The sequence below is a fragment of the Mobula hypostoma genome, chromosome 18 (genome assembly GCF_963921235.1).
Source record: "Mobula hypostoma chromosome 18, sMobHyp1.1, whole genome shotgun sequence".
Taxonomy (NCBI): domain Eukaryota; kingdom Metazoa; phylum Chordata; class Chondrichthyes; order Myliobatiformes; family Myliobatidae; genus Mobula; species Mobula hypostoma.
The window spans coordinates 17,517,015-17,538,279 of record NC_086114.1 but is presented as its reverse complement, the minus strand read 5'-3'; the positions used below and the strand labels follow the sequence as shown (position 1 = coordinate 17,538,279).

Genomic DNA, 21,265 nt, shown 5'->3' with positions numbered 1-21,265 from the left:
GATAGTTCAAGGGCTGATTTACTGGTTATGCTCTCTCATTGTCAGTTTACCTTTGAGCCACACAGTGCCTCAAAAATGTAAATACCAAAGTTTATTTAGACCACAGGAACTTGAAACAGAGGAGCAGAATTAGGCCATTCATCCCATCAAGTCTGTTCAGCCATTCGATCAACCCCATTCTCCTGCCAACTCCCCATAACCTTTGGCACCATTACTAATGAAAAACCTATCAACCTTTGCTTTAAATATACCCAATGACTCGACTTCCACAGCCCTCCACAACAATGAATTCCACAGATTGTCCACCCTCCAGTCCAGCTGAAGAAATTCTTCCTCCTCTCTGTTTTAAAGAGATGTTCTTGTATTCTGAGGCTGTGGCTTCTGGTCCTAGACTCCCCCACTATAGGAAACATCCTCTCCATGTCCATTCTATCTAGTCCTTTCAATATTCAATAGGTTTTAATGAGATAAACCCCCCCCCCACCGCATTCTTTTAAACTCCAGTGAGTAAAGGCCCAAAGCCATCAAACAATCCACCTACGTTTATCCTTTCATTTCCAGGATTATTCTCATGAACCTCCTTTGGACCCTCTCCTCTGGAGTTGGCTCGCTTAATCCTTCTTGAGTGCTGTGGTCTGCTGCTGGGGACCGGGTGCTAAATGGATCCCAATGAACTGAACTCACATTAACTGATATGATTTCACTAGGTTGAATGAACATTAGCCATTCACTAGTAATATCTGGGTTTATGTCAGTACCAACCACTTACTTGAGAGGTGACATTGGTGCTCAGATGTGCAAGGATAAAAGTGGCTAAGCCAAATGTAAGGTGATGCAAAATTTATGGCTAACAGATGTTGGCATTAACATTCAATTTCTGAACATTTTGCCAAGCAAAATAAGGGTGAGAACTATTTTATTTCTTTCTACGGACAAACATTTACTTCTAGAATCCTGCAGAGATCATAAGGGATGAGAAGGGGGTTTGGGGAAATGAACTGACACCTGGTAAAACTTACCTTCAACAACAGAGGTGCTAGTCTCTGCTCAGCTGGAGAGCCTCCTACCCTTTAGTAGTGGCAGCAAGAGCCAGGGGCATTACACAGTACAGCGAGCTCCAACTGTTTTAACCCTTGTATTTTGTGATCAATTATACAGACCCAGTTCACTGCTGAACGCCTTGGAAAAAAATGGCTGCCTTCTCTCCTATCGTACCTGAGCAAACTCAGAACCAAAGTGCCCGCAAAGAGAACATTCACATGGTGTTTTTAGAAGGGAAATGGACAACATTATAATGTACAAAAACACTATGAATCTTCTGGATTTATATAAACGTCATCCATTTTACCTACATGATGGTATTAAATTGGTGTTTAAGTATGTATAGTGTTCTAGAAGATTTAAGGCTGTCAGAGACCAAGCTATTTCTTAAGCAGGCAACGTCTCATTCTTTCTAAAATTCTTCTGAGGGATAACTTGGGCATTAGTGTGAATTTCCAATATGTTGAAAATTAATCATAGCTGTGGCGTCCTACAGCATGTAAAGACAACCTTCAGCCCATTGACCTCACTGTGCCTAATTAATATACCTCACATCTTCAGGATGTAGAAAGAAGTTAAAGCACCTACTGGAAGCCCAGGCAACGTGAAAACTCCACAGAGGCTGCACCCAAAATCAGTGGGAGCTATGAACTAACAGTATTACTTGCATCACTCTGCATCTCCATACCTCCATAGTCATACAGCACAGAAAGACATCTTTCAGCCCACCCACAACCACTCAATTATTGATTTTCATTTTTATTTGAGATACAACGCAGAACAGGCACGAGCAGCACCAGCCAGCAACCCACCCGTTTAACCCTAGCCTAATCACTGGACAATTTAGAATGACCAATTAACCTACTGAACAGTACGTCTCTAGACTGTCGGAAGAAACTGGAGCACCCAGAGTAAACACATGCAGCTCACGGGGAGAACGTACAACCTCCTTACAGAAGGCGCTGGAGTTGAACTCCGAACTCCAGAATGCCCAAGCTGTAATAGAGTCTCGTTAACTGCTACTCTATTTAAGGGCCGGGGGGGGGGGGCTGCACAGCGGTGTAGCAGTTAGCATAATACTATTACAGTGCTAGACAGCGATCCAGGTTCAATTTGTACTGCTGCTTGTATGGAGCTTGTACGTTTTCCTTGTGACCACATGATTTCCTCTGGATTCTCCGGTTTCCTCCCACAATTCCAAAGACGTATGGGTTAGTAAGGACTAATAAGTTGTGGGCGTGCTATGTTGGTGCTGGAAGCATGGCAACACTTGCGGACTGCACCCAGTACATCCTTGAACTGCGTTGGTCATCGACGCCAATGACGACATTTCACTCTTCACTTCAATGTATGTGTGAACAAATGAAGCTCATCTCTTTGATTTCTTTATGTTATTTGCACTAATTCTACACTAATTTTAAAGTCCAGCACTCACCAATGCAATAGAAAGACTTTACAGTGGCCAATTAACATAGCAATTTGCATGTCTTTGTAACATAAAAAACTAGGAAACCCAAATGTTCACAGAGCGAATGTTCAAACTCAGAATTGAACCCAGGAGAATGGCAACTCCAACACCTCTAGGGTGTTAGTTTCTCCATTCTGTTGCCTTCCAAAATCAAACCAATTCTAGTAGGACTCACCGGCAATATCGAGACTTTGGGGAAGTTGTGAAGGGTCTCCCACTCTCTCGTCAGATATTCCAGTGTCCCGACAAAAACAATGTGCTTCAGTTCATGGTAATGGAAATTGCTGGCCCGTAAAGGCATGACGAGGTTTCGTAAGCCAACCAAGGCAGAGTTCATGTCCCCAAAGATGCACACAACCACGTGACCGCTTAATACTGTCATAGCAGCTTCACTCCGGGTCTGAAAAAGAGAGACCATTGTTAGTGTCATGCACGCAGGCAGCACAGTTCAAACAGGAGAAGGAAACCATGGGTGCAAGGATGGCTTGGTCCATCTCCAAGAAAGGAGCTGGTCATCATGCAGCAGCTGATCCAATCAAGGATTCCACCAACCTTGGGTATTCTCTCCTCTCCACCCTCCACCAGGATGAAGGTGTGTAGCTTAAGGATAGCATCTATCCACAGTTACATGGCTATTGTACAATAATCTGCCTTGTCATGGCCTTGAACCTTATTGTCTGACTGCATGGCACTCTCTCTTTATTGACAACACTTTATTCTGCATTATTTTACTGATTTACCTTGCACTGCCTTAATACACTGATGTGGTGAAACTCAATGCCTTTTATGCTACTCTACCTCGACTTCGCCTTACAAGAACTCTTTACGGCTCATGTTCTCAGTATTATTTTTATTTGCACAGTTTGTCTTCTTTCGCACATTTGTTCTTTGTCCATCTTTGGCTGTTTGTGCATACTTTTTCATAAAATTCTATTGTATTTATTTTTTTCCTGTAAATTCCTGCAGGAAAAAGAATTTCAAGGTTCAAAGTTCAAAGTAAACTTATCATAAAAGTGTGTATATATCCCCATTTACTAACCTGAGATTCATTTTCTTGCAGACATTCACAGTAGAATAAAATTGTATATACTTTGAAAATGGTGTGGAATCAGTTCAGTGTTGAGGTGAGTGAAGTTATCCACGTTAGTTCTGTAGCAAGATGGCTGTAGGATAATAACTGCTCCTGAACCTGGTGGTGTAGGACCTAAGGCTCCTGTGCCCCCTTCCCGATAGCACTGAGAAGAGAGCATGGCCTGGATGGGGGGTCCTTGATGATGGATTCTGCTTTCCTGTGGTAGTGCTGTTTGTAAATGTGCATAATGGTGGAGAGAGCTGGTCCTCTGATGGACTGGGCTGTATCCACCACTTTTTGTAGGCTTTTCCATTTTTGGGCATTGGTGTTTCCAACTAGGCTGTGATGCAACCTGTCAGGATACTCCACTGTGCATCTACAGAAGATTGTCAACGTGGTATATGTTAACATATACATTCTTTGACAGTAAATTTACTTTGAACTTTCAACTTTAAAATGATCTGTACGTATACATGCAAAACAAAATTTTTCATGGTATGCATGTGATAATGAACCCATTTACCAATTTACCATTCTGAGTAAGTAGAGATGGACCCCATAAGGAGCAGCTCATAATGTTGCCCTATTCTTTCTCCCTTGAATCCTACCTACATTAATTCCAAGCCCATCAACAGAGTGAGACAGGAGTGTTTCCATTAGCAGGAGAAGGTTTAGCTGGCAGTGAATGCAGAGTAATATAATTACCAAGGAGCCAGGGATGATTCGGTTGATTTTGTAGAGTTAGAACAAAAAAAGATAGAACAGTTACAGCACAGTACAGGCCCTTTGGCCTACAATATTGCAACAACCTTTAAACCTACTCCAAGGTCAATCTAGCTCGTCCCTCCTGCATAGCCCACAACCCTCTTTCATCCATGTGCCTGAGAGTCTCTTAGCTCTCCCTGTTGTATCAGCCTCTACCACCATTCCCAATGATGTATTCCAGGCATTCTGCGTAAAAAAAAATCCTATCTTTGACATATTCCCTACACTTTCCTCCACTCTCCTTAAAAAGTTATCCTCTGGTATTAGTTACTGCAACCTGAGGGGCCTTTATTCCATATTGTATGGTTCCATGATCTCTAGTGCAGAGGAAGTTCACCAGGTAGATTCCTGGGTTGAAGGGGTTGCGTCATGAGGAAAGTCTGAGTGGAGTGGGTCAAAAAGAGTCACAGAGCACTGAAGTGGCCACTAGATTGTCAGTGCGGTCTTTTGGCCCACTGAGACTGCACCGAGAATCAAGTGTCAATTTATGTTGATCCTTCAACATGTTATTCTCCCACATCACTGAGATAAATGGGGCCAGATTCTACCACACCAACAGCTCAGAGAATTCAGTATCCAATTAACCCACCGATCCTTATATCCTTGGAATGAGGGAGGAAGATGGAGCAGCCAAGAGAAAGCAGCACAATCTCAGGAAGAACTTGAAAATTTCTCACAGGAGCACCCAAGATCAGGATTGAACCAGGTTTGCTGGGACTGGGAGATAGCACCTCTACTACCTCTGCCACTCTGCTGCCAAAAAGTCCAAAGTCTTGTATGATCCTTTAGCACTGGACTATTCTTAGCTATTAAATGGAAGGCGAGTCAGTGGAACATCTAAGATCCTGAAGGGGCTCGAGTAGGTAGATGCTGAGAGGACATCTTCCCCTCCCCACAACTCGACTGGAGATTTAGACCAATGGGACAGACTTTCCAAATAAAGGGGCCATCCAAATAAGATGGAGATAAGGTGGAATTAATGCTCTGTGGATTGTGAACCTTTTGCAATCTCTACCCCGGAGACCTGCAGAGGAGTCACTGAATATATTTAAGTGTGTGCTCAATAGGCTTTTAGACTAAAGGTTAGTCAAAGGTAATGGGATCTGACAGAATGGTTGAGTTGAGATCAAAAATCAGATCAGCCATGCCATAGACATAGAACACTACAGCACAGTACAGGCCCTTTGGCCCATGATGCTATAGAGACTTTTTAACTTACTCTATGATCAGGCTAATCCTTCCCTCCCACATAGACCTCCATTTTTCTATCTGAGTCTCCTATATGTCCCTAATGTATCTACCCCTACCACCACGTCCCACACACCCACCACTCTTTATGTGAATAACTGACCTATGACATCCCCCACTTACTCTCCTCCAAATAACTTAAAGTCATACCCCCTGGTTTTAACCTGGGGAAAAGTCTCTGGCTGTCCACTCGATCTTTGCCTCTTATCATCTTGTACAACTCTTATTAAGTCACCTCTCCTCCTCCTTCACTCCAAAGGAAAAGCCCTGCCTTGCTCATCTATCTTCTTAAGACACACTCCCCAATCCAGGCAACATGACCTTGGTGTATGTTGGACGGATTGAAGATCCACATCCTTTAATTCAACTCCTGCTGCTATTCTTTATGTTATTTATACATTTATTTGAAGGGGAATAGAATATAAAAGCAAGGATATAAATGCTGAAGCTTTATAAGACACTAAATGTGCATTTGGAGTATTGTCAACAGTTTTGGGCTCCGTATCTCAGAAAGTATGAATTGTCATTGGAGAGAGTCCAGAGGAGATTCACGAGGATAATTCTGGGAAAGAAGGTGTTAACATATGAGGAGCATTTGGAAGCTTTGGTCCTGTACTCACTGAAATTTAGAAGAATGTGGGGGGGGGGCATCTTATTGAAATCTACTAAATGTTAAAAGGACTAGATAAGATGGATGTGGAGAGGATGTCTCCTATGGTGGGGATATCCAAAACTAGAGGGCACAGCCGCAAAATTGAGGGGAGACATTTTTTCAGCTGGCGAGTAGTGAATCTGTGGAATGATCTGCCACAGACTGTGGGGAGTGGGGGTGGGGGGGCAAGTCCATGGGTATATTTAAAGTGGAAGTTGATAGTCTCCTGATCGGTCAGGGCATCGAAGGATATGGCAAGAAGGCAGGTGTATAGGGTTGGGTGGGATCTGAGATCAGCCATGATGGAATGATGAAGCAGACTCGACAGGCTGAATAGCCCAATTCTGCTCCAATGACTTATAGTCTTATGTTCTACCTTCACAAGCAGCGGAACTCCTTTCTATTTCCCCTGTCTGTGGGCCCAGTTCAACTGCGGAGACCTAAAGTAGACCTGGTGACCACACCTCAGAAGGCAATGAATTTTATAACAATATTTTCTGTGTTAACATTTCTTTATCACAAAAGGCAAACTGAGACACAAGTCAATGCTCAGAAACTATTTCTATAGCCTTGGAACTGAGGCATTTCCAAAACAGCACCTAGCTTTAGGCTCATTCCAGCTTTCTGCATCTTTGGGCAAACCCTGGTGTAGTCGATGGTAAGTTTTGTTTGTAGCAGAGATCAGTGATCATCTTAGGAAGGGGCTTCTATCATTCACTATCTTCACAACTGCTTCATCCAATCACTTTGCAGCTTTAACCTATGAAGGCAGCGGGAGATCCAGAAGATCTTGGACAGTCTGTGAATCTCTGCAGGTCCACTGGGAAAGTCAAAAGCCCAATATCTGTGAATCTACGAGTCCGCTGTAGCTCCGGAACGTGTGGCAACTTGCAGGCTGTCCCCACAATATTCTGAGGTGTGTTGGTTGTTAATGCAAATAACACATTTCAGGGAATGTTTTAATGTCCATATGATAAATAAATCTGAATCTGAAAATCTCCTCAGCCTACCAATCACCTTGGGAACTTGTCTCACCACTTCTCCTCCCCTTTTTGTGATGGCCATCTCCCCTCCCTGTCCTGATGCAGGGTTCCAACTTGAACCATCGACCACTCGTCTCCGCTCCACCAGGTGCAGCTTGATCCACTGAATTCCTCCAGCAGATGGTTTGTTGTTCCATATCCCAGCATCTGCAGTCTTGTGCCCCTTAGCTAATGGGATGCTGCAAGTTCATGGCAGATTCCAAAGGTGAACTGAGGAATTGTCCTTTAGCTGCAGTGGGAATCAAAATACCATGCAACTTCAGTGGGTCTTCGACCTTTGGAAATGCCAACAGTCATTTCTTCCTCATGAAGTACCCAACTGGGAATGTGGACTGGCTCAAAATGGTGTTAATCCCCATGGCTGAATAGCCAGCTGTCACTCTGAGTCCAAACTTGCTCACAAGTCTACCTACAGCAGGCTATAGCCCCTCTGTATTTTATGGCTTATAATCCAATTCAGCAGGAGATACAAAGGAGAATCTAACAGGAGAACTGAGAATGAGGTGCAATTGTGGTAAGAAAAAACTGTAGAAAAATACGAAGCATACCATGTTCTTATCCAGTAGAAAGTCATCATTTCTTCCTTTCTTCAGTTTTTTTGGCAAAATACCAGAAAAACACTTTTAAAACATTTTGAGATAGATTAGCTTCAGCATGGTGAATGAAAGATCAATTTTCAGAGACATAATGAAGTGATTAATGGTTGGGCATCAACAATACCACAAGCATAACCAAATTGTTCAGTTCATGGTATTCATGGTCTTCCCATGAAACCACGGTTCCCAGGGATCCAAGGACCCTTTGCATAATGGCATTGGTCCATGGCATTAAAAAAGGATGGGAACCCCTGCATTAAACTAGTATTGAGCTGTATTTCCTTTGCCAACATCACACCATCACCTGGCCATACATCCTTTTGACTTAACACTCCGAGAACCTGAAACCATCAATCATTCACTTGCATATTGCAGATGCAATGACTTCAAAACTAATGGCCTATGACACCATTGTCAATGTCAAAGTAAATTTATTATCAAAGTATTTTATGTCATCATATTCTACCTTGACATTTGCTTTCTTGCAGGCATTTACAGGAAATAGAAATGCAATAGAATATACATATGAAAACTATACATACACACACAAACACTGACAAGTAACCGACATGCAAAAGACTACAAACTGTGCAAATAAATAAATAACACTGAGAACATGAGTTGTAGAATCCGTGAAAGTGAGCCTGTAGGTTGTGGAGTCAAGTTCAGCATTGGGGTGAGTGAAGTTATCCAAGCCGGTTTAGGAGCCTGATGGTTGAATGGTTCCTGAACTTGGTGGTGTGAGACCTCAGTTTCCTGTACCTCTTGCCCGATGGTGGCATACATTTCGAAGGAGGACTGTCATATTCCTGCACGTCAGCATTGTGATTTTAAAACAAGAAAAGGCATTTATGCAATCAATAAATACAACTTCACTTTGAGCCTTGGATACTCAAAAATAACCAGGAGGCTAAATGAAAAAGTGCAATTAAATCGCAAGTTTAGAGTTCTAATCATATTTCCATGGTTGATATATTCCACAGCCTGTCTGCAACTAGGTGAAGCCTGGTGTTATTGGGATGAATGAACCATGGTCAATGCTTGTTGCTTCAATATCTCAAGACCAAGTGTGGTCAACATCATTCACAGGCCATGCAATTGGTTCCAATCAGATGGTACCCAACTTGTTAATGTGGGTTTGGTTGGACAGAACTGGACAGAACATAGGAGATTACAGCACAGTACAGGCCCTTCAGCCCACAGTGTTGTGTTAACCCTTTAACCTACTGCAAGACCATTCCCTCAATTTTTCTTTCATCCATGTGCCTATCTAGGTGTCTCTTAAATCTCCTTAATGTATCCAACTCTACCAACACACCTGGCAACACATTCCATGTATCCACCACTCTCATGTGAGATACTTATCTCGGACATACCCCCCCCCCCCCCCGCCCGTACTTCCCTCCAATCATCCTAAAGGGACATCCTCTCGAATTAGCCATTTCCATCCTGGGATAAGGGCATGGTCTGCCAATTCTACCTAGACTTCTTATTATCTTATACAGATCTTATCAAGTCACCTCTCAAACTATAAAATATAATGAATGGGACCAGAAGTCATAAACAGATAAGATGCTGCTGATACTGGAAATCCAGTGCAGCACACACAAAATGCTGGAGGAACTCAGCTGGCCAAGAGGCGTCTATGGAGAGGAATAAACAGTCAACATTTCAGGCCAAGAGCTCTCATCAAGGCCAGAAATCACCATGGTTTCTCAAGTTAATTCCATCATGACCTTAACTCCACTTCCTGTACTCCATAAACAGTGACCACCCCTATAGTCACAAATCTATTGCTACCTTGAATACATTCAAAGAGTTGGCCTTCACAGGCTTCAAGGGACAAGAGTCACAGGGAGTCATAACCCTCTGAAATGAAATACCTCTTAATTTGTTTTAAATGGGAGACCCTCTATTCTGAATCTCTTATAGGCTTGGATTAACTGATGGGAGCTTGAAAAACAGTGTACAACTGCTCCTCCTGGAGATGGTTGGATGTCTCAACACTCACAAGTGTCAAACTTGTAAAACGTCAGCAAATACCGTAAATTATCAGAGGCACGTGGCGGAATGGTGTCAGCACCCAAACTGAGCTGTTGATACTCACCAAGATGACCTTCTCCATTTCTTTGGCCGGGCACCAGTGAAACATGCCAGTGGAATCGTATCGCTTCACACTTGAGTCTTTCTCTTCGATCTGGTCATTCCCGGGGAGTGACAGAGGGTCATGCCTGCAGAGACAAGGAGTTGCCCAGTCATCCTGACACCTTCGCCCTGATCTTCTCCGGCCGGCTGCAACTAGTTGATTAATTTATGCCCAGTCCCATTGCTGCAGTGCTGAGCCCAGACGCCACCCCACCCCCTAGTGCTCCCGCCCGCCCCCTCCCCAAAGATAACACGATCAAAGGGCTCGCATTAACTGCTGCAACGAGGTGAAATAGATAGAGACAGAGCCTCACGCTGCCTGAGTGGCAAGAAGATGAAAAGCCAATTACAGGCTTTTACCGCATACAACTTCCGATGCCATTCTCTGAGCAATAAAAGCTTTAACAGGGTACACTTGATATATTTTAGCAATTTTGCCCCCATCATATTTTGCTTTTTTTGAAAGCTTGAAGCCACTAATGTTTCAGGAGATGTCAGCTCAGTGCAGATTGATTAATTCACATCTGCATTGTGAGCAGATGATTTTTCTCCTAAAGAACACTGAATATGAAAGTGGTCCTCACCAGCTGCCACCTGGCCATCAATGCCTGCACTTCTAACATTTCTCTGCTTTCTGCACATCCATCAGTCACCAGCAGCTGTCATCTTTCGACTCGGTCTTGAATAGTCAGCAATAAACACCCCATTTCATCATGACCCAGCTAAAGCTTTACCAGAATCCCCATTACTTCAGATTCCAGCACTTACAAGGTAATTACATCCATAGCACACCTTCTCTTTAAACTGCATAAGTTGCATTTAAGAGATGTTAAAATAATTGCCAACTGTGAGAAATAAATCTCCAAAGATACATTTTTGAGATATCTAATTACTTCCAATTCTAAAGCCACAAATTTCAAAATTCCCACTAGTATTGTCTTTAGTAAACAAAATAATGGTTTGAAGTATAGAATTAGTATTCTATCAGAATCAGATATACTAAATATACTTCAGGTCTAATTCCACAGCATATTAAATCTGAAGTATATTTGGGGATGCAGGCAAGCAATTCGAAATATGCACCTTTTTGAAAATACTTGACATACAAATGAGGAATTGGCAAGGTTTAACCCTTTTGTCTTTACATAGCAAATGCGTTCTTAACCCTCAACCTGCTCTGATTGTACTGTAGACCCCACCCATGTAACATTATGAGCTTCCCTGCATAAAGTGATGTTTCTTCTACTTAGACTGAGATGAGCATTCCACACATTTGAACATCCTCACTTACATGGAAGTTGTTAAGGAATGGCTGAAATGTGTAAAGAAAAGTACAGTGAAAAATCCAAGCAACACACACAAAATGCTGGTGGAACACAGCAGGCCAGGCAGCATCAGGACTGACGAAGGGTCTCAGCCCGAAACATTGACTGTACTTCTTCCTATAGATGCTGCCTGGCCTGCTGTGTTCCACCAGCATTTTGAGTGCGTTGTTTGAATTTCCAGCATCTGCAGATTTCCTTAGTTTTAAAATTTAAAAAAAGAGCAAAATTAAGTTTCAACTGCCCTGCCATGAGTTCAGTTAATATCCTTTGAAAGACTTTGACAGTAACTTATCAAAAGCTAAAGCAAAAACTTTCTTGTTATATTTAATACTTCCACCTCTTCACTCGGTATATATTGAATCTCCCTATGTTAAAAACTGTTGCCAGGTCATAAAGCTGAAATGGTTTCTAATAACTAGCCGAGAAAATATTGTCAAATTTCCTGCAGCTGAGGACTTGTTTGATCGTCATGTCGAACTGTACCAGTCAACATCAGGCGGAAATTGTAGTTAATTTAGTATGAGCAGACACTAACCCAGCAGTCTCACAAGTACCAGCCAACAGCAAAGCCACAAATCCCAGCAATCCGCTTTGTTGGGATGTATTTTCTTTTGACTAGATGTTGCCTCCATGCCTGTCTGCAATTTGAGTGCCTGCTTGAAACCCCCGCACGTCCACATTATTTTGCCTCCTCCCCCCACCAATCTAACTCTGTGTTCCACTCTCTCACTCCTTCACAACCGTCATGACAAAACATTTGTCTATTAAAATGTCCGTCGCCTAGATGCATGCATTCATCGCAGTTGCTAATAACTGCAAAATCATTTAGTGATTTTACACCATGGCTGAATATTTCATGATGCTCTGCGTGTTTCATGATTTAGTCAATGGACCTCTGTCACTTCAATCTTTGCTGACTGCCTTGACTGGTGCAATAAAGCTCTGCCAAGATAGCTATCTTTCACCAACTGTCACTCACTGCAGCCTGTCACTAGCAACTCTTGTTCAATGCTGCTACTCATAGGGAATAACGACAACATTTGTTACACCGTAATGTTCTATTTTAATGGATTTGAACAAATGCTTTGTGATTAATAGACCCAACATTCGCTGACTGCAATTAGAACCAAGTATCCAGTGACCTCTCCTCTCCCACTGAAATCCATCAGGATGGTATTAATTTCTTGTAAGGAATGCTGGACTGCCACTCGTTAGAACTTGTTATACTGAAGGTTCAAACAGACCTGGGCTTGGGTGCTCAAGCTGCGTTTAGCAATTCCAATGTGTTGCTGACTAGACAGCACGAGGAAGGGATGACTCCTCTCCCTCAGTGCCACTCCACAAGGCAATGAAAGCAGCCAGCTCTTTGAAATTCTCCGATCCCATCATACGAGCTGACAAAGGCATGCTTCTCAAAACCCACATCCAAACTGTTGATCATTACTTATTTACAAAGGCCTTGAGGCGTATCTGCCTGAAAAAACCATACTTGATACAATATATACCAGCTTATTCACCCTTGTGCAATAAGCAACCCCTAGGCATCCTTAAACCGGCACTTAATATTGCCCATAAAGCCTACCTTGTAATTGCAAAATATGTAATATTTAAGGTATAATATATCTGCGGGATAAGGATTTCTGAAAGCTTTGGTGACTTTGTGTTCAGTAATTCTATGTTTTGCTGAGGGCTATGAATTGAAAAAAAACTGCACCAAGCATAGACGAACTGTCATTTCACTACCCAAGGGCCACTAATATAAAGGAGTACCCTAGAGCAGAAAAACTTCGGCACAGCTTTGAAGCATAGAAGAACAGCAGAACTTGCTCCCCCAGAATTATTGCTGCATGCAGATCAAAAGACCCAGTGCATATTTTTCACGGTAAACAGGGACCTTCTGTTAGTCTATGAAATGTTTGGAGTTTCTGTAAACCTGAAGCAATTCTCGTGTAATATTGTTTCATATGTTAAGTGGATGAAGCTGTTTACTTGTCAAACATCGTACGCACTTTAACCCCTGACACAAGAGCAACAAAGCACCCAATACGACCCTCTCCCTACCCCTCTCCCACCAATTATCAGTCTTTGTTTTCCGCAACCAAGTCAAAATCAATTAATGACAATCTAATGTAAATGGACAAGATAAAAGGAATGTAAAAAATTTGGGTTCGCCTCTCATCGTGACACCACATCTCACATATGGCCTGAAGTACAGAAGAGAGGGCTCGAAGGACTCCTTGCAAACGATGGATAGCCTGAGGGGAAGTAACTGGATGAATCCCTCTGATTGGTTGCTGCTGTCATTAGTGCCACTGCTGTTTAAGAAGTACATACGGACAGGCTGGGGTGACAGCTAAGACTTTAAAGACTGCGTTTTCCCTAACAGCCTTTCCTACCTCTTTCATGACAGAATTTTTTCAGCTCTATCATTAACTGCTGACAGCCTGACAGAATAAATACTTCAGCCTTTAAGGATTTCTCTCTCTCTCTCTCTCTCTCTCTCTCGCTCGTTCTCTCTCCTTTTAGACACGAAAGTTCTTTATGCTGTCTTCTCTTACCTCATCAGCTTGGGAGAACTGTTGGGTGAATTTCGCATGCCTCCATTTCGCTGTTTCTTTTTGGGAGACAGCGCTGTTGGGTTTTCATCTTGAACTGCAAACAGACCGAAGATGGAAGATTTAACAGCCGTTCAGAGGCTGACACAAAATGAAAACGCAATATTAAATTTTTTTAAAAAAGCATATTAAACCGAAAGTGACTCATTATCAAAGTTAAAGGTCCCCGCACTACAAGCAGCTAATGAGTCTCGAGAATTAAACAAAATATCAAGACATTTAATACCCAACTAAGGTTAAAATTATTTTGATTATGGTGCAACAAAAAAAGTAAGAAAAGGAAAATTCAAAGCAATGCACATCAAACAAAATACACACACGCACACAGACACACACATGCACACAGAGAAAGGAAAACTCTGATTGGACATGGCCTTAATTTGAGTGCCGTGAGTGGAAGGGATCACCCGCTCTCTGCAAAAACACAAGGAACCCAAACGCACTGTAGATGTAAATATGTTATGTGGTTACATGGCTTAGTAATAAAGAAATCAAACCGCTCGGCTTAAAAGGTGGGCCATTCCAAGCGTGTAGTTTTCATGTATTGACTCCAAATGTTCGGCAGTGGTGATTGGAACTATGCATGGGTACAACTTGCAGGACTGGGCAAAGCAAACAAGGTGGGAGAAAAAAACTGCAGGCTAGGGCCCACTGCCTTCCAAACAACAGCTGTTAAAAAAGGTAGAGACAATGTTTAACCAAAGTACTTAATGCATTAAGGAAACACCGTTAATTCTGGCTTTCAACTTAAAAATAACAGACCCACATAACTCTGTGCCCACGCATCCCTGCTTTGAATTTGAATATATTTCACCAAATAAGAATCTATAATTTGCTGCATAATTTTCATCAAAGTACTGGGATTCGGTTGGAATGTTTAAAAGGCAGGTAGAGTGAAGCTACCACTGTTCGTTGTACGGGCCCTGGTTTCAGGTGAATTTAGGGCAAACAATGTTGTTTTATATCTGCGTGGGATGGCACAGTGAACTTGTGAGAAGCTTGATAGGATTATGGATGGACAATGGAAAGAGATTCTCAGGGGAACAGCTCAGTGAGGTCCGGTTAGACCAGAGCTCTGAGAGGGGAAGAAGGGTACAGAAGGAGCTGGCTCCATTGACTGGGGTCACAGAATATTGGGGTTTTTGATATAGAACTCTGTTTTTCATTTGCTACATGCTATTGACCCCATGAATTTCTGCAGAAAACCAGCCTTTACCACAGCAGGAGTATGGGTATAATACTCCTCCAAACTTACATTTTAAGCTGAATAATGGTAGAACAAAGACAGGGATGTGTTGCTCTGGAAAGCATGCCGGTGGAAATAGGTTGTAATATTGTAGTTCCACCAACACTTCTAAAAGAGCTACAAAAGGTTTGATATCACCACCTACTTATAACAAACTCACAGCTGGAATGAGCATTGAACCACACCATCTAGAACATAATTAGCAAAAGATTAGTTTTGACTGGAAGATGCTCTTAATTTTAGAGCAAACCTGCTGTAGACGGAGGCACAACTGGAGTTTGGACAGAAAGAGGTCAATCAACAGCATTGTATCTGCTCTACCATTCAATGTCAACACTAGTTTCTATTGCCACCTATGAACCTAGTCTTTATGCTTCAGTGTCCAAGAACTTATCTTTGCTCACCAGTGAATATACTCAATAGTGTAGCATCCATAAACCCTGGAGAGGGAATTCCAACCATTTACAAGTGAATAAATTCCTCATTTACTACCTAATTGGCTGACCCCTTTAACCTGAAACCTGTCCTCAGCCAGGAGAATCATTGGTTTTGACAACCTCCTGAAGAACTTTTGCATTTCAACTTTCATGAAACACTCTCATCCATAATTCCATAAGACCATAGGACATGGGGGCAGAATTAGGCCATCTGGCCCATTGAGTCTGCTCGCCATTCTGCCATTGCTAATTTATTATCTTTCTCAACCTCATTCTCCTGCCTTCTATCTGTAACCTTTGACACTCTTGCTAATCAACTTTAAATAGACCCAATGACTTGGCCTCTGCAGCTATCTGTGGCAATGAATTCCATAGATTCACTAACTTCGGGCTGAAGAAATTCCTCCTTACCTCTGTTCTACAGGGACTTCCTTCTATTCAGAGGGTGGACCTTGACTCCTCCACTATAGGGAGCATCTGCTCCACATCCAATCTACTCTAGGCTTTTCAAAATTTGAGAGAATACTGGCTGGTCTAACTAGCCCCTCCCCAATCACAGCAGTTGGAAAGAAAATAACTAATGGGCTGTTAAATCGGGGTGAACTGAGATACCGGCTGGCATGAAATGCTAAAGAGCAAGGTTTTGGCTCAGGTATTCTCAACATTCTCTGGACCATGTTTAGTCAAACTTCAAAACTGTTTTTACTGGCAAATGATAAGATGATATGATCCCCTGGACGGCTCCCCACAAAACCTGGAGTTGCACATACTTCACCTTTAAGTCTGTAATATATCAGTTTCAAACTGTACAGTGTTTACATTCCCCATTTGCAATGTCATTTTATAACTTTTTGAACATTCATTTCTTAAAAGTAAATCTGCACATATAGGTGGCTTTGTCCACATGGGCGACTCATAAACTATGACATGCACTCGTGGGAGTGTGTGTTCATCGAACAGTAACTGCAGCTCCCCCGCTGTAATCAGTAGCCACTGATAATTCTACAGGGTGCGCAGGGGAAAGGAACATAATCAGCGATAAATAATTTAAGAAGCTTGTCCACACAGCCGTCTGCTGGGTTTTATGCACAGCGCTCTGAAAGTGATTTGCCTAGATTTCTGCTCATTATTAACTTAAATAAATGCCATGTATTGTATTTGGAAACACAGCAGCCTTAAACTCTCAAACTCTGCGACTGGCAGCTCTTGGTAAGAAGAGTTCTGCCTGTGAGTGCATCTGCATGGTTGTACGTGCATGTGGAGTGTGTGTGTGCTTGTGCACGCATGCCCAGTTGTAGATGTGGGCATGTGCACAAGTACATACATAAGTATACTGCATGTATCGCTATATGTTTCAAAGTACATCTGATAAATAAACCTCAGTCTGAACCTGAATACATATGTGAGTGAGTAGATACAAGTGTAAAATCAAGGACTCCCCCAGCATCTAGTCCATGCTTCTTCTCACTACCACCATCGGGCAAGAGGTACAGGAAACTTAGGTTCCACACCGCCAGGTTCAAAAATATTTATTACCCTGTGCCTATCAGGCTTTTGAACCAGCGTGGATAACTTCACTCACCCCAATGCTGAACCGATTTCTTAACCTACAGACTCACTTTCAAGGACCTTACAGCCCATGTCCTCAGTATTATTTATTTATTTCTTAATTTGCACGATTTGTCCTCTTTTGTCAATCTTCGTTTATGTATAAAAAAGGTTAAAATTCCTCCCTGCACTTTGTTTGGGGGCAACCTTGCTGTATCTTTAGCATTCACCTCTTTTCTGGGGCCAAGTTCCTAGTCTGACGCTCAACCAGCACGGATGGAAAGGCTGCAAGGCGCCGGGACTATTTGCCCCAATGTCCAGTGCAGATGCCATGTATAGCTTTTCATAAATTCAATTGTATTTATTCATTTTCCTGTAAATGCCTGCAAGAAAATGAATCTCAAGATAGCATATGGTGATACATATGTACTTTGATAATAAATAAATTTACTTTTTTTTTACTTTGCATTGTTTGCATATACATTTGCTTGCAGATGGATGTACAAGAATGATATGGAAGTACTTAGTCATGCCTTTGTGCTTGTTCTATACACACATGTGAACATGACTGGGTCCTTCTGTGTACATGTGGGGTGGCGAATGCATATACACTTAGTGGCCACTTTATTAGGCATTCCTGGTACCAGTAAAGTGTCCACTGAGTCTATATTTGTGATCGTCTGCTGCTGTAGCTCATCCACTTCCAGGTCCAACTTGTGCATTCAGAGATACTCCTGTTGCACACTACTGTTGTAGATCGTGGTTAATTGAGTTACTGTCAGCTTGAACCAGTCCAGCCATTCTCCCCACATCTCTCCTTAGTAAGGTACCTTCATCCGCAAAACTGCCACTCTTTGGATACTTTCTGTCTTTCGCAACACTCTCTGTAAACTCCAGAGACTCTATGTGAAAGTCCCAGGAGATCAACCGATTCTGAGATACTCAAATCAGCCCATCTGGCACCAACAATCATTCCACAGTCAAAGTCATTTCCTCCCCATTCTGGGGTTTGGTCTGAACAACTGAACCTCTTGACCATGCCTGCATGCTGTTCTGCATTGAGATACTGAAACATGATTGGCTGGTTGCCCCCATTACCCAGGACATGCCCTCTTCTCATTGTTATCATCAGCAAGGAGGTACAGGGGCCTGAGGCACACGCTCAACGATTCAGGAACAGCTTCTTCCCCTCTGCCATCTGATTCCTAAATGAACATTGAACCCGTGAACACTGCCTCACTATTTTATTATTTCTGTTTTTGCACTACTATTAATCTAATTATTTAATATACATTTATATATACTTAGTGTAATTGATTTATCTATTTATTTTTCTAAATTTATTATGTATTGCCGCCAAGTTAACAAATTTCATGACAAATATTGGTGATATTAAACCTGATTCTGATTAGATATTTTTCATTAACAGCAGGTGTACAGGTGTACTTAATAAATTGACCACAAAGTGTATTTGCATGTACACGAATGTGTGCTTGTAGGTATGTGGATGAGAATGTACTTCTGTCTGCATGCTGTGCATACATGCATGAATGTTCGTTCATACAGTATTTGTGAAGACAAATCTCAGGGTTGTGCACTGCATAAATGTACATGGGAATGTGTGCGTGAAAATGTGCCTGTGCTTGTGAGTGACTGTGTTGTGTGTGTGTGTATATGCAGAAATGTGCCAAGGGGAGTGTTGTGTATGGGTGTTACATGTGTCTGAATGGGGGTGTGTGTGTGTGTATAAGTACAAAAGAAAATGTGTGCATAGATTTTGGCAGTGTGTGTGTGTGTGTGTGTGTGTGTGTGTGTGTGTGTGTGTGTATGTGTCTTTTCCAGCAATGTTTGAAATGAGGAATAAAAGGCAGCCCAAACTACAATGTCACGCACAGCTGTCAGCACTGACTGCCGACTCCAGCCTGCGACAACTTCTGGAGGTTATTGAAGGTACAACAGCCAGGCTGGTACATCGCAGACAAGTGTTGGGGTCTGCTGCAGCCCACCAGAGACCACACTCCCCCCACCCCCATGCTACGTACTCGGGCAGCTGGGCACACAGTCACGGGTAGGCCGAGGGCTTTTTTTTTACAGCTATTAATAAACATCATGGATTATGTAACAGATGCTGCCCTTGGCAGCTCAATGCCACCTGTGGCACTGAGAGTTAGTTTGGCAAATATACCAAGAAAGAGGAGAGACACTGAAAATAAACGGCAACTGGGAGCAGAAGCACAGTGGATACATTGGTTTTCTGTGATCCATAGGTGGAGTTATTGAGAGATACAGAATGGAAGCAGGCTGCCAGTTCCACTCTCTCTTTCAGGCACCTGTTATAATACTAATCCTACCCTAATCCACCATATCCTTCCCACTTTCTCGACAACTCTCCCACCAGATAATTCCTCTCATCTGCACCAGGGTAATTTTCAACGGTTGTGGATCGCAGGATCCTTCAAAGTCACTGCGCAAGCTGATGGGGTGGTCGAGGAGTATGGTGTGTTGAACTTCATTAGTCGGGGGATTGAGTTCAGGACCGTGAGGTAATGCTGCAGCTCTATAAAAATCTGGTTAGATCACACTTGAAATATTGTGTTCAGTTCTGGTCACTGGAAGTTTTAGAGAGGTTGCAGAGGAGAGCTACCAGGATGCTGCCTGGATTAGAGAGCATGTCTTATGTGGATAGGTTGCACAAGCTAGCGCTCTTCTCTTTAGAGTGAAGGAAGATGAAAGGTGATATGGTAAAGGTGGATATGATAATAAGAGGCATTGATAGAATGGATTGCCAGCGCCTTTTCCCAGAGCAGAAATGGCTGATAAGAGAGGACATAATTTTAAGGTGATCAGAGGAAAGTATGGGGGAGCAGGGGAAATTTTTTTTACGCAGACAGTGGTGGGTGCTTGGAATGCCCGGCCAAGTGCTGTGGTGGTAGAGGCAGATACATTAGGGATGTTTAAGAGACTCTTAGATAGGCACATGGATGGAAGAAAAATGGAGGGCTATGTGGGAGAAAAGCATTTGATTGACCTTGGAGTACGTTAAAAAGACGGCACAACATCGTGGGCCGAAGGGCCTATACTATGAAACAGGAGCATTTGTGGAAACATAGTCACAGGGAGAGTGTGCAGACTACACAAACACACATACCACCGGAGGTGAGGATTGAACCCCGGACACTAGAACTGTGAGGCAGCAGCTCCACCAGTTGCACCACTGTGGACTGAGGTTGAGAACCACAGCTAAAATCTTACAGGAATGGGATCTGCCATTATTACCCAGCTTGGTACATCTGTGGCTCCTAACCTACCAAGGTGATGGAGGGCTTGCTGAACGGCCAGAACCAAGGCAATGCTAGTTTTCCTGGCAAACCCAAATCCATAAAGGATCAAAGCAAAATGTTAGCAACATCTTACAGCTATTATTGTCCTTCACTGTAAAACTAAACTAGCTTGTTTACTCTGACTAAACTGCCAAGAAAGCTCACCAATGCCTCGACTTTTTCGTGAAGTTAAATAAATTCATCATGTCCCCATCGACGTTATCAATGCACCATAAAAAAACACCATTCTATCTGGATGAATAATGACTTGGATGTAACTGTGCTGCATGTGACCACAAGAGACTGCAGGGAGTTGTGGGCACAGTTCAGTGCATCTTAGAAAACTCTATGAATTCTGTCTATACTTCTTGCCACTTCAGTAAAGCAGCCAGCGTGATCAAATTCCAACCCCGCCCCAGATATCCTCTCTTCTCCCTTATCCCATTGGACAAAAGATCCAGAATAACACACACAAAATGCTGGAGGAACTCAGCAGGTCAGGCAGCATCTACGAAGGGGAATGTTTCAGGCTGAGATCCTTCATCAAGACTCATAAAAGCCTAAAAGCAGGTACCGCGGGGCTCAAGGCCAACTTCTAACCGACTTTCCCTGGCTCTTGATAAAAGGGTAGAATCCATTCCTGAGCTTGGTATGATAAGATGGAATCTTAGCCTCACAGTCTACTTCTACCTTATTATGATACTGTACTTTTTGCCTAACTGTCCTGCACTTTTTCGGTAGGTT

General features: G+C 42.6%; 1 protein-coding gene across 5 annotated transcripts in view; it reads right to left on the bottom strand.

The window, feature by feature from the left end:
• Positions 1-21,265, bottom strand: part of kcnma1a (potassium large conductance calcium-activated channel, subfamily M, alpha member 1a) — a 960,366-nt gene that overhangs the window by 114,813 nt on the left and 824,288 nt on the right. For all 5 annotated transcript variants that reach the window (XM_063070509.1, XM_063070506.1, XM_063070507.1 and 2 more), the window contains 3 exons: positions 13,914-14,007; positions 9,993-10,116; positions 2,685-2,909 (listed from right to left, as the gene is read on the bottom strand). In XM_063070509.1, coding sequence (XP_062926579.1) covers positions 2,685-2,909; positions 9,993-10,116; positions 13,914-14,007 — 443 coding nt within the window. The remainder of the gene's footprint in view (positions 1-2,684; positions 2,910-9,992; positions 10,117-13,913; positions 14,008-21,265) is intronic.